The sequence below is a fragment of the Rhinoderma darwinii genome, chromosome 7 (genome assembly GCF_050947455.1).
Source record: "Rhinoderma darwinii isolate aRhiDar2 chromosome 7, aRhiDar2.hap1, whole genome shotgun sequence".
In the NCBI taxonomy this organism is placed as follows: domain Eukaryota; kingdom Metazoa; phylum Chordata; class Amphibia; order Anura; family Rhinodermatidae; genus Rhinoderma; species Rhinoderma darwinii.
Genome location: NC_134693.1, coordinates 119,514,348 through 119,527,272, shown reverse-complemented (window position 1 = coordinate 119,527,272; position 12,925 = coordinate 119,514,348). Strand labels below are relative to the sequence as shown.

The 12,925-nt window shown below is 41.4% G+C and overlaps 1 protein-coding gene across 2 annotated transcripts in view; it reads right to left on the bottom strand.

Moving 5' to 3' along the window:
• CACNA2D3 (calcium voltage-gated channel auxiliary subunit alpha2delta 3) overlaps positions 1–12,925 on the bottom strand; it is a 753,617-nt gene that overhangs the window by 304,022 nt on the left and 436,670 nt on the right. For both annotated transcript variants that reach the window (XM_075833901.1, XM_075833902.1), the window contains exon 12: positions 7,457–7,535. In XM_075833901.1, the coding sequence (XP_075690016.1) occupies positions 7,457–7,535 (79 nt within the window). The remainder of the gene's footprint in view (positions 1–7,456; positions 7,536–12,925) is intronic.

The window sequence follows — 12,925 nt, the reverse complement described above, 5'->3', positions numbered from 1 at the left end:
CGTCTACATAGCTGTATAAGGACTTGTTTTTTTGCGGGATTAGTTGTACTTTTTAATAGCACCATTTTAGGGTACATATAATTTTTTTTATTAACTTTTATTAACTTTTTTGGGGGGGATTATAAAAAAAAACTGAAATTCCGCCATTGTTCTATGCGTTTTTAAATTGACGCCGTTCACTTTGCGGCGTAAATAACATGTTACCTTTATTCTATGGGTCGGTACGATTACGGCGATACCACATATGTAGAAGTTTTTTATGTTTTATGACTTTTGCACAATAAAAACACTTTTAAACTAAAATTATTTGTTTTTGCATCGTCGCTTTCCATGAGCCGTAACATTTTTATTTTTCCATCAATGTAGTGATTTTTTGGGCTTGTTTTCTGCGGGACGAGACGTAGTTTTGATTGGTACTATTTTGGGGTGTATTGAACTTATTGATTCATTTTTATTATGACTTTTTTGGGGGCAGTGGAAAAAAATTGCAATTTCGCCATTGTTTTTTGCGTTTTTTTTTTACGGTGTTCACCTTGCGGTTTAAATTACATATTAACTTTATTAACTGAGTTATTACGGTCGTGGCGGTACCATATATGTGTAGTTTTTTTTTTTTTTTTATACTTTTACTAAATAAAACCACTTTTTATGGAAAAAAATGGTTTTATTTATTTTTTTACTGTAATTTTTACTATTAATCTTTATTTCACATTTATGACTTATTTAATTAGTCCCACTAGGGGACTTTACTGTGCGATCTTCAGATCGCTGCTATAATGCTTTCGTATACTTCGTATACCAGAGCATTATTGCCTGTCAGTGTAAATCAGTGTAAATCTCCGGCGCGTCCTAACAGGCATATGTCCAGGGCAGACCTGGGGGCTTTTAACAGGTTAAACGGCGGCATTTAACAGGTTAAACGGCCGCGATCGAAGTAAACTTCGATCGCGGGTGTTGGAGCAGGAGCCCAGCTGTCACCAGACAGCAGAGCCCTGGCTCCAGCCTGCACGGGACACCCGTGCAGAACTTAGACTAGGCTCACGTGAAAAGGCGTCAGCCTAGCCTAAGGCCCCTTAGTGAACAACGTGAAAACGCGTATTGGTGGTCACTAAGGGGTTAATGTGTTCATTTTATTGTTCAAGTTGTTACGATCGCGGGGATACCATATATGTGTATGTGTTATTTGTTTTGGCACTTTTACTAAATAAAACCAGTTTTATTTGATTTTGACTGTAAATAATTTTTTTTTCAAAAACGTTATTTAACTGCTTTTCATTTTTTTTTTTTGTCCCACCAGGGGACTTCACTATGCGATCTGCTGATCGCATATATAATGCTTTGGTATATTTCGTATGCCAAAGCATTATTGCCTGTCAGTGTAAAACTGACAGGCAATCTATTAGGCCATGCCTCCGGCATTTGCTGAATACAGACCTGGGGGTCTTTGTTAGGCCCCCGGCTGCCATGGAAACCCGAGGTCGACCCGCGATTTCTTTGCGGAGGCGCCGATGGGGTGACAGAGGGAGCTCCCTCCCTCTGTCAAACACATTAGATGTCGCTGTCGCTATTGACAGCGGCATTTAATGGGTTAAACTGACGGAATCAGAGCGCGCTTCAATTCCGGCAGTTGCAGCAGGAGCCAGGCTGTGTATAACAGCGGTGCTCCTGCCGCTGATCGCGTGTGTACAGTGGCAGTACCCGCGCCATCACAGGACGGATATATCCGTCCTCCTGCGCGAACTAGCAGCTGCAGAGGACGGATATATCCGTCCCTCGGCGTTAACAGGTTAAAGAACCAACATATTCCGCAGTGCTGTACAGAGTTTGGCACCATTTACATCAATTCCTGTCCTTCATTGGGCTCATAGTCTGTTTTTCCTATCTCAGGCGCACATACACACTACAGCCAATTTCATTAGATAACAATTTAGCTATAAGCATATTTTTCTATGGCGCCAATATGGCCTAATCTGGAACAGACCCTTTATGGTATTTTGGATGGTTCTTATCATTTTGCTAAATATTTTCCAACCAAAACTGAACCGGGGGCTTAAGTTGCCCATTGACTTTAGACTTTTGTTGAAGGATCCAATTATCTGAAAACCTCATGTCTATGGTGGTTGCCAGATGTTTCTCCAAAGACTGATGTGGAGGATATATGGATTGTTATATGTAATATTGTTTCTGTTCTATCTATTAGTTTATTTCCCTTGGAAATAACCAATGCTGGGGGCAGCAGTTTTTGTTTGTTTTTTACCCCAGCTCTATAACAATAACATGTAAGTTTGGCATAACCAAACAGGCATGTCAATGAGGAAATTGAGACTACTTTTTTTTTTTTGTGTCCTTCTATCATCCATTGTTGTATACCCTCTAGGAATTTCTAGGTGAATAAATCTGAATTGGGAAATATTATTGGAAATGTGGTATCAGAAAATGGGAGAGGAGGGGGACCTCTATAAAGAGGTCTAGTTGGCTTAAACTCAATCTAAGGTTTATATATACTGGTAAACTGTGTATAGGACCCCAATTCCCAACTAGCAAGTTCTTCCAATGTATATAAGTCTATTCTAGTCATCCACGTTGAAATAGTAGGTGGGTCTCTTGATCTCTTTAAAGTTATTAATACTTTGGCCACATTCATAATGTGAGTGATTAGGTTATTTTCTGTGGGTCGAGCCTTCTCTGATACTGAGCTTTAAATCTCTTGCATAAAATAGATTTAAAACCTACCACTTTGGCTGCTGGCAGTCACCACTAGGGGTGCTAAGGAGCTACTGTTTTATTATTGAGGAAAGTATATGACCAGTATGCAGTAAGCTCCTATGCTCCCTCTAACGGTGGCAGTAGGCAAAGAGAATGTTATGTTTTAGATTTATGTCTATGCAGGGGTATTGCAGCTCGGAATAAAAAAACAAAGCTCCCTCCACTATAAAGATATATTAAAAAATTAATCCGTGCAGAATTTGAACCTGTTTAAGGTAAAAAAACAAAATGGGTGGACATTCACTTTAAGTCAACCTTAGTCATTAAAAGATATCTCAGATAATAATGGTCACCTTGCTAAAATCATATTTTCCAGTTCCCTATATTTTGAAGGTTTTCTATATTATGAAATTCTATATTTATATTCCAAACCACATTCCTAATTGTGGAAGGACCTCATGGGAGGTCCTACTGCTGGAAGCCGATGTAATCATTTACCATAATTGGAGGAACAACTCAGAAGAAAAACTTGAAGCTCCTGGGCCCCAAAGAAAAATTTGTGGAACGGCCCACCACCTACAATATGTATTTTCTAAAACTAGTGTCTGCTCAGAGGGGCCTTTGGGCTTCCTTAAAAGGAATGTTCCACAAAACACATGTATCCCCTTTCCACAGGATAGAGCATACATGTGTGATCGCGGGGGGTCTGACCGCAGGGACTCCCAGCGTTTAGGCTAACGGGGGACCAAAAGTCCCCCAAAGTGCTCCAAGAGAATGGAGCACTTGTGCGCATGCCTGACTAGCACTCCATTAATTTCTATGGACAACCGACTATACCCGAGGGGGCTGAGAGGGATTTACTCAAAAAATGGTGATACAGTATGTAACATCAGAAACTAAGAAAGTTTATCAATCAGTCATCTATATCACTAAGAGAAATCCACACTAATGACCAAGTATGACTTGGTGCGTTGATCAAAGAGCAACTTGGATAGACCTACAAACTAAAAAATTATCAACTTGAGCACAAAATGGTTGAGTAAAAAAATATATAAACTTTATTACAGATAGACACAACAGGATAAAAAGATGAGTAACACAATGAGAAGGCGTCAATCTATGCAAAACCAAGAGAAGCATGTATATCGGGCATGCTCATACATGAATATCAAGATAAAAGCACATGTGTAAAATTGGAGTCCAGGAGGGATAACCAGACTGCATAAACAAGTGTAGCAAGATAGTTAATATTGGTGGCAATAATGATCAAGTATAGAGTGCTAAAAATTTGCAGGTAGCACAGCCTATAGCCTCATAATAACAGGCTGTGTGTGCACAATATAGAGATAAGACCTGTGGAGCCCATCAACTGAGGGGCAAAGTAACATCAGATCAAAAGAATATGTCACAAATACCTATTAAAGGTAAAGTACATACGCAAGGTCATGGTCTTGCACAGAGAGGATGCCAACACCCGACGCGCGTTTCGTTAAATGCCTTCGTCTTCAAGTGGCATCATCCTGGTGGGACCCCCTCCTATATACTACCTAATCCATGTGTTCCCGGTCGAGAATCACCGGTCCACAGCGGAAGGAGAAAAATGGCATGAGGCAGGGGGTACAAAGATGGCCGCCGCCCCACTTCCGGAACGGCGTCATCGGGGAGGATGTGAGACAGCGATGTCTGACAGCGCCTCCCACAAACAACACCAAACGTAGACACCGGACGAAAGGTGCGTAGGCCACCCCACTGTCAGCGCTCCCTTTTTTGATGTGGTTCCTCATGTGTGCATATCTGCACACATGGATTACTACATCATCACAGATTTTTTCCTTATTTATGCCATATTGCATAATATTGTGTATGACAGGAATTTTTTATTATTTATTTCATTTTTATTTTTATTTGCATTCACATATCGGTCCCCTATTTATTTACTTATTTTTATAATGGACAGTCCTCTTGTATGTATTTTTTCCTTTCACATTTGATATAGGTCCCCACATATATACATCTTTCACTACCTCCCGTTTTCCATAGTTTTATACACTTTCATTTGCTACTTGATAGATTCATCATATACCCACATATATAAATGTCTTCCATACTGCAAGGCAGTGCATTATGTATGGCTCCCTTAAGTCTTTTGTCCCTGGTTATTTATCACATTTTCCTATGTAATTTCATTCTATGTCCTGACATTTCTTTGTATGTGATTTCTGTTGTTCCTGGTCCAACTCGCCGGATCACGGAAGTGGGGGGGGGGTGCGCTGACAGGGAGGGGAGTGGCCTACGCACCTTTCGTCCACTGTCTATGTTCAGGGTTGTATGTGGGAGGAGCTGTCAGATATCGCTGCCTCACATCCTCCCTGATGATGCGGTTCCAGAAGTGGGGCGGCAGCCATCTTTGTACCCCCTGCCTGACGCCATTTTTCTCCTTCTGCCGTGGACCGGTGATTCTCGACCGGGAACACATGGATTAGGTGGTATATAGGAGGGGTCCCACCAGGATGATGCCACTCCCAGACTAAGGCATTTTCCGAAACGCGCGTCGGGTGTTGGCGTCCTCTCTGTGCAAGACCATGACCTTGCGTATGTACTTTATCTTTAATAGGTATTTGTGACATATTCTTTTGATCTGATGTTACTTTGCCCCTCAGTTGATGGGCTCCACAGGTCTTAGCTCTATATTGTGCACACACAGCCTGTTATTATGAGGCTATAGGCTGTGCTACCTGAAATTTCTTAGCACTTTATACTTGATCATTATTGCCACCAATATTAACTATCTTGCTACACTTGATTATGCAGTCTGGTTGTCCCTCCTGGACTCCAATTAACACACGTGCTTTTATCTTGATATTGATGTATGAGCATGCCCGATATACATGCTTCTCTTGGTTTTGCATACATTGACGGCTTTTCATTGTGTGACTCATCTTTTTATCCTGTTGTATCTATCTGTAATAAAATGTATATATTTTATTTTTTTACTCAACCATTTTGTGCTCAAGTTTATAATTTTTTTAGTTTGTAGAGGTCTTTTTATTAATTTCTATGAACCTGCCGGAGACAGCGGTCGTGGATGTCCCATAGAAATCAATGGAGCGCTGGTCAGGCATGCGCACCAGCGCTCAAGTCACATGGAGCACTTTGGGGAACTTGTGGTCCCACGTCCTCCTTATCGCTGAGGGTCCTAGCAGTCGGACCCCCAGCGATCACACATGTATACCTTATCTTGCGCATAGGGGATACATGGGTTTTGTGGGACAACCCCCTTAAGGGACCAGGGCCCGAATGTGACCCCTACCTCTGCACTCCTTATAGATAGACCCCTGGAACCTTGCTCTTTCTCATTTTCTAGGGGACCTTCTATACAAATGGCTTTATAGGGCATATAAGAATGGGTTGCCTAAGGCAGGCAACCAGCTTACATCCAACATAAAAGCTGTCGTATGTATCTCTTGTTAAGACTGTGCAATGAAGATAAAGAATAAAGTTCAAAGTGATAATTGCAAATATACAACTGATTATACTGTGATTGTCATATGCTTTGTATTCAATTAATATAATCAAAATCGTCTAATCCTGTCATTTAGCTTTCAAAAATATACTTGCTTACAGTACATCAGGAAAATGTAATGTCAATTTCACAAGCCTCTCTGCTGGGATTTCTGGAGCTTGATTGTTCTAATGTATTTAAAATGGGCTGTCACCATGCGTCATTAAACACCCTCTCCCACAAGATATGTCCTACTTCTGCATCAAATGTAATGGAGGACGTGAGAAGAAAGGCTTACAATTTTTACATTAGGAGCTTGAGCATTAGGAATATATGCACGAAGGACACAAGCTCCCCAATGATCTATGCCCGGCACAAGGACAGAGCTGTCCACATATCACTGAGGTGGAAATTCTGCAAACCTTTGTGCATTGTGCGGTGCACTCAAGAAAGAAATGATCCTCGAATAAAATTGATTTTAGGACCAGTGACCTTTTTAACTACGGTGTGTTCGGCCAACCCACTCATAATGAAAGCCTGAACTGCTGGGCCGAGTTAGAGATTAGATCTGCGTTAATTTCTTGCTATCCCCTGAGATACAGTACATGCCTCAGTTCACTATAGACAAAAGGATGAAGGGTACGACATGAAGATGATTGATGCGAGGCTCGGAGAATTACTGCACTGCAGGTATATGGAATAGCACTAAGGACATGAAGCTCTGAGTTGGATTTATTAAAATTGAAAGCATGAGAAATTCATTTTTAAGTCTACCTGTAACTTGTAAAGAGTAGATGAACAGGGAAAAGGTCATGTGCGACTTGCAACGATTGTCTCGTCACCCCCCCCCTTCAAAACACTAGGTCGTGCAACAGTTGCGGTAACCTGCAAATTTATGCAATCAAAAGTCAACGTGGAGCACTTGACTAAGTTTTCCAAAATGAAAACAGGAAATGGCAACCTTTACAGCTTCTTCAAAGGTTGGCACCTATTATATCCAGGCTCCCGGAAGGATAAATCTGCCTGGTTATGCAGCGAACCTTACTTTGCTATTCGTCTTTACATTGCTTGGCAGAGAGGCCCGTTCAGGAGTCTAGGTAAAATAGATGATAACCCTCTCTTCCATAGCTGTTGTAATGGCTTCTATTTCTTGTCACTACGAATGTCATTCTGGACCGCAGAAGGGGTGGCATTTGGGCACTTCTAGCCATTTTGGAGCGTCTCTGGACTAAACAGGTTCACACTCACCCTTATTGGCGCAGGCCATCCACTTCAGGTTGTCTGCAAAAGCAACTTCTCTTCCAATCAAGTATGTGAAAATACGAACCTGGAATTAAAATATAATGATCTGATTACAATGCGACATTTCCTGCCACTATTACTTTTAATACATCTGTTTCATGCACAGTGAACTCTTTATGCTGGATGCACTTTCCAATAACATGCTTTGGGCCCTATTCACACTGTGTTTGCAGTGAACTTGCAATGTATACACTGAACGTATGGCCTAGATGTATGCAACAGTATGGCATACAATTGCATATGTCACCCAATGACTCACATTGTATGAATTTTTTGCCGGATGCGTCAAAATTGAAATTCATAGCAGACTACACTTTTCTATACAGTTCTAAAAATGTGTGCTGACCCAAATGGCCCACATGTGCCAAAAGGACACCCTCTTGTCAAACATTGTGTCCAAAAGAGTCTATGGACATGTTTGGCATATATGCTGGGAGCTTTTGCCAGCACATACACCGAAAGTACACAGCAAACACTTTGCGTTTTCAGTGTGCATACGGGGTCTGGAAGGGGTTTTTAAAAATAAATAAAATGAAACCCCTTTTGGTGCACTTCTGCGCCACTTCTCTTTACCACTTACCTAACAGGTAAAGAACAGTAAAGAATAATAGTGTCTATGCTGTACATAGGTGACAAAGACAGTAAAACCATATTTCTTTAAAGTCATTGTAGTAATAATCATGACAATAATAATTATGATGTTACATGACTTTTATGCCAGTAATATTTGCAAACATTACAACTTGAAATGATTTTTATACCTTCAGCATTATAAAAAATTAGAAAAGAAACCAGAAAATGTCAGGTATATGGCATAGTTTAAAAGGATTGGTCTATTAGGGCATATGTACAACATAGAGGAGAGTCTCCAGCTTGGTACCTAGTCTTAGCCAGAGCGAAGAGCAACTTCCGCTCAGGAGGGCTTCATGAAAAAGACACCATGTAACAGCCGATCAACCATGCAAAAGAAATGTCTACCCACTGCCAGACCTGCGTCAATCAGCTTTTTCATTTGGAGATGGTGTTGTCCAGATGGGATATAACCCTTTAATTTTATATCATTATATGTTATTAGTAGAGAAAAGTGAATTTCCCAAAATTTTCTTCGGGTCAGATTCGTTTGAATCACCAATCTAATTTGATTGGGTCCAATGGCAAGTGCCTCGATTGCCCTGAAAACGCGTGCCTGACACTTTGAGGTCTTCTAGAACTGTACCCAATCCATTTGAAGCTCTTTAATGCGAAGCCAGCATGTAGTGTCAAAGCGACAGCAATGTATAGGCAAAGGGAGGGATAACTACAGTGCATTTTGTTAAGGCTACCTACAAAGCATTATGGGGAATCTGTCCTGAGGTCATGTAATAATTTTTCTAATCTGAAAAAGGTGGCCAGTGCTCACCAATGGCCTCCATTTTGCCTCGACTTGTGCGCCACAAACCCCCACAAGTTTTGAAATTGAACAAATGAAAAATTTAGGAAAATTGGGACCAAATTTGATTCATATAGAATCGATTTGATGATCTCTTGTTATTAGTAATTTTAAGGAGCACACAATTGAATCACAAATTCTACTCTGTAACCTCTTTACCTTGAACGAGTTTAAAGCTTAAATGTTTGTCCCATGAGGAAAACTACTCTACAAAAGACAACCCGAGCTTATCTCCTTTCTCCCAGGTGATCAGCAGGTCCGGCTGCTAAAACATGGTTGTGCCAAGTCCTCCATAGCAGGAGCCGCTCTTTCCATTGGCTCTTCCCTCAGTCTAAAGAAGGAGGGTCTGAAGGCAGGAGTCCCATCTATTTGATATCTTTATGCCCCTCCTAATGCGAAAACCCCTTTTAAAGTCTAAGGTAACACTGATTTCAGTGGTTGTCATCAGCTTTCCATATTTATTTTGTATGCACTACAATTCACTAGAATCATACATTATTTTCACACTATATATCTCATGTTCCATACATTATTACTTTATTATTTATTTATGAATAATTTTGTTAAAAACTTTGTTTAACTAAACTAAGCAAACACAAACCAAACACAATGTAGTACATTTTAGAAATCCAGCATCATTATCCATTTCCGGGCTTTGGTTATTACTGTATCTGCCTGTCAGCAATGTCCCATTTCTAAATTCTTAACACTTTCTCCATAACTTCAGTAGACATTTGTTGTAAAAAAACAGTTAAGTATGCAATTACGTAAAGCTGAAAATGATGTTTATTTTATTTGATAAATAGAATACTATGATTATATTTATTCGTTTGTTCTTCTGATGTAAGATACGTAGGTTAGTATTCCAATTATTTATTATGGGAGCATACTCTGAAAGTTGGAATTCACGTCAAAACCAAAAATAAGCCTTTCCCTGGGTTTGTGCTCAATCAGCTCTGCCACTAGTATTTCTCTCCTTTCTGTTTTACCCTTCTCACCTTATGCCAATTATTCATATCCCTTCATAGCCTCCTCCTCCCCTCCAGTAACATATCCTAGGGCCCCTAGAGCAGTGGCATGGATGATGGCAGGTGCACCACTAAGTCATAACCTTAGTTCCCACACCAATTAAAATGGAGTCTCAGATCAATATTCTGTGCTGCGGAGGAAGACTTTTTGTTTCATCCCTTAGTTCCCAGCATGTAACTTATATCATTACATTGACCATGTCATATTCAGCCCTATTCTGAGCAGCATAATGATCAAGTCACTGGAATTTTCAAAGACTCAACCCAACTTTTCTACTTGCTCTTGACATTCCAAAGATCTGCTTTTCTACAAGATGTTATCTCCCACCCTCTTCAAAAGCTAGGACACATTAGTGAGTCAAAATAAAATACCAATAATGATTAGCTGGTTACCAATCTCCTCAAGAATTTAGTTTAATTTAGTAACGTTGCACCGGTCTTCTCAGATCTCTCCTTATTTGCCTAGCCGTACCCTTCACTCTGCTAAAGACCGACCTATGTTTTCATGCTTAGTAACCAGGACTGCACCGTCCATAAGGCGAGATAAGCTTCTCGCCTCAGGCGGTGGCCTGCTGCCTCTCTGAGGGGGCGGCGGTGGCCTGCTGCCTCTCTGAAGGGGCGGCGGCGCCACTGAATCCAGCCGCCTCCACCCCCTCTTGCAATAATTGTACCTGCGTCTATAGCACGCAGATACAATTACATGCATTAGCGCTGAATGGCCAGACACGTTGCAATTACATCATCGCGCCACTTCCATTGTTGAAAGGCGCTGATTGACGGGGCAAGTCATTCTGCCCTTCCAATCTGCACCATCCAACGACGCTAGCGGCGTAATGACGTCATCACGCTGCTTGCGTCATTCAGCCCCAGTTAGATAGTGCTCAACATTACCCACATGTAGACCCCCCCTGTAGATAATGCCACTCGCAGTTTTGTTAGAAAAAAAAATTACTTTACATACTCACATGATCCCGTTCCCGTGCCGTCCGGTGGCAATGCAGACCTGCCCTCATCTAAGAGCACTATCTACATGGGGAGCTATATTTGGGGCACTATCTACAGGGGTGTACTATATGTGGGACACTATATACAGGTGGAGCTATGTGTGAGGCACTATCTAAAGGGGTGGGCTATATGTGGAGCACTATCTAGAGGGGGAGCTATTTGTAGGGCACTCTCTACATGGGTGGGCAATATGTGGGACACTATATACAGAGGTGGGTTATGTGTGGGGCACTATCTACAGGGGGCTGTATGTGGGGTGCTATCTACAGGGGCTTCTATGTAGGGCACTATCTACAGAGGCTCTATGGGGGGGTCACTATCTACAGGGGGCATGGTGTGTGTGTGTGTGTGTGTTTGTGTGTGTATGTGTGTGTGTGTGTGTGTGTGTGTGGAACACAGTGTATGGTACTATTATAATCAGGGACACAGTGTATGGCGCTATTATAATTAGAGGTACAGTGTGCGGCGCTATTATATTTAGGGGCGTTGAGAATTTTATCTTCAATCTTCATTGCAAAAATGTTTTAAAAGTGAGAAGCTGAAGACATCTCAGCGGAAAACTGCAGAAATGGGTTATGGCCGGGAGAAGTCATCATAGAGGTCTGGACCAGATGGAGAAGAAAAGACAAAAATAACTAGAATCTGAGACCTCACCGGTGAGTCACTTAATGTAAATGTTTATTCTGCCTCTAATCAGTAATGTAGTCACTGTATGATCTGCAGCGAGATGATGGGTGGTTTTATTATGATATGATTTTTTTGTGTGAAACTGCCTCTCTCAGCATATCCTTACCATTGTTCGGTCCGAGCTGGGAGCTGTAGTTTTATGCCGTACAAACCAATATGGCAGGGCCTGCATTTTATTGAGCTGAATTTGTTCTGGTGCTGTATTTATGTACTGAGCTTGGTTCTGAGGCTGTATTTATGTACTGAGCTTTGTTCTGGTGCTGAATATATGTACTGAGCTTGGTTCTGGTGTTGTATTTATGTACTGAGCTTGGTTCTGTTGTTGTATTTATGTACTGAGCTTTGTTCTGGTGCTGTATATATGTACTGAGCTTGTTTCTGGTGCTGTATTTATGTACTGAGCTTGGTTCTGGTGTTGTATTTATGTACTGAGCTTGGTTCTAGTGCTGTATTTATATACATAGCTTGGTTCTGGTGTTGTATTTATGTTCTGAGCTTGGTTTTGGTACTGTATATATGTATGAGCTTGGTTCTGGTAGTGTATATATGTCAGAGCTTGGTTCTGATGCTGTAATTATATAGGATATATTTATAACAAAATTGCAGGGCAGATGGAGTTGTTTTCAATTCATTGTATATTTAATGGGAACCTGTCTGGTAGTTTTAACCCCTTGAACCGCCACCATGCAGTAATACATGACCTAACAATATTTCCAAATGTATGTTTTATTAGATGTAGCAAAAGCTATAAAATCAACTTTTAAAACGGCACACTCTATATGCTAATTACTTATTGAGGGGTCATGGGGCGGTGCTGCTATCCTGAAGAGTCACATAGTCCTGCCTCCAAACACACCTTTCCATGCTGATTGACATCCTGCTGGCTGATACAACTTTCTCGAATGCACCATTGCCTTGTACTACTTGGATACGCACTGTGCAGCGAGGTGTACTCCGCCCAGCTTCATCGCTGCACCGCACATGCCAGGGGAGTACAAGGCAACGTCGCATCTGAAAGATTTTAAGGAGGCTGGTAGTGATGTAGAACAGCCAGAGAGATGTCAATCATAATTTGGGGGGCCGCCATTTCAATTTTCGCCTCAGGCAGCAGAAAAGCTAGAATCGGCCCTGTTAGTAGCCACCTCCAACTCCTGTATCCAAGACTTCTCCTGTGCTGCTCCTCTTCTTTGGAACGGTCTCTGCCTGTAATGATGGGGGTAGGGAAACAGACAAGTGAGCCCTAATCTACCCGCCACTCAGTCCCTG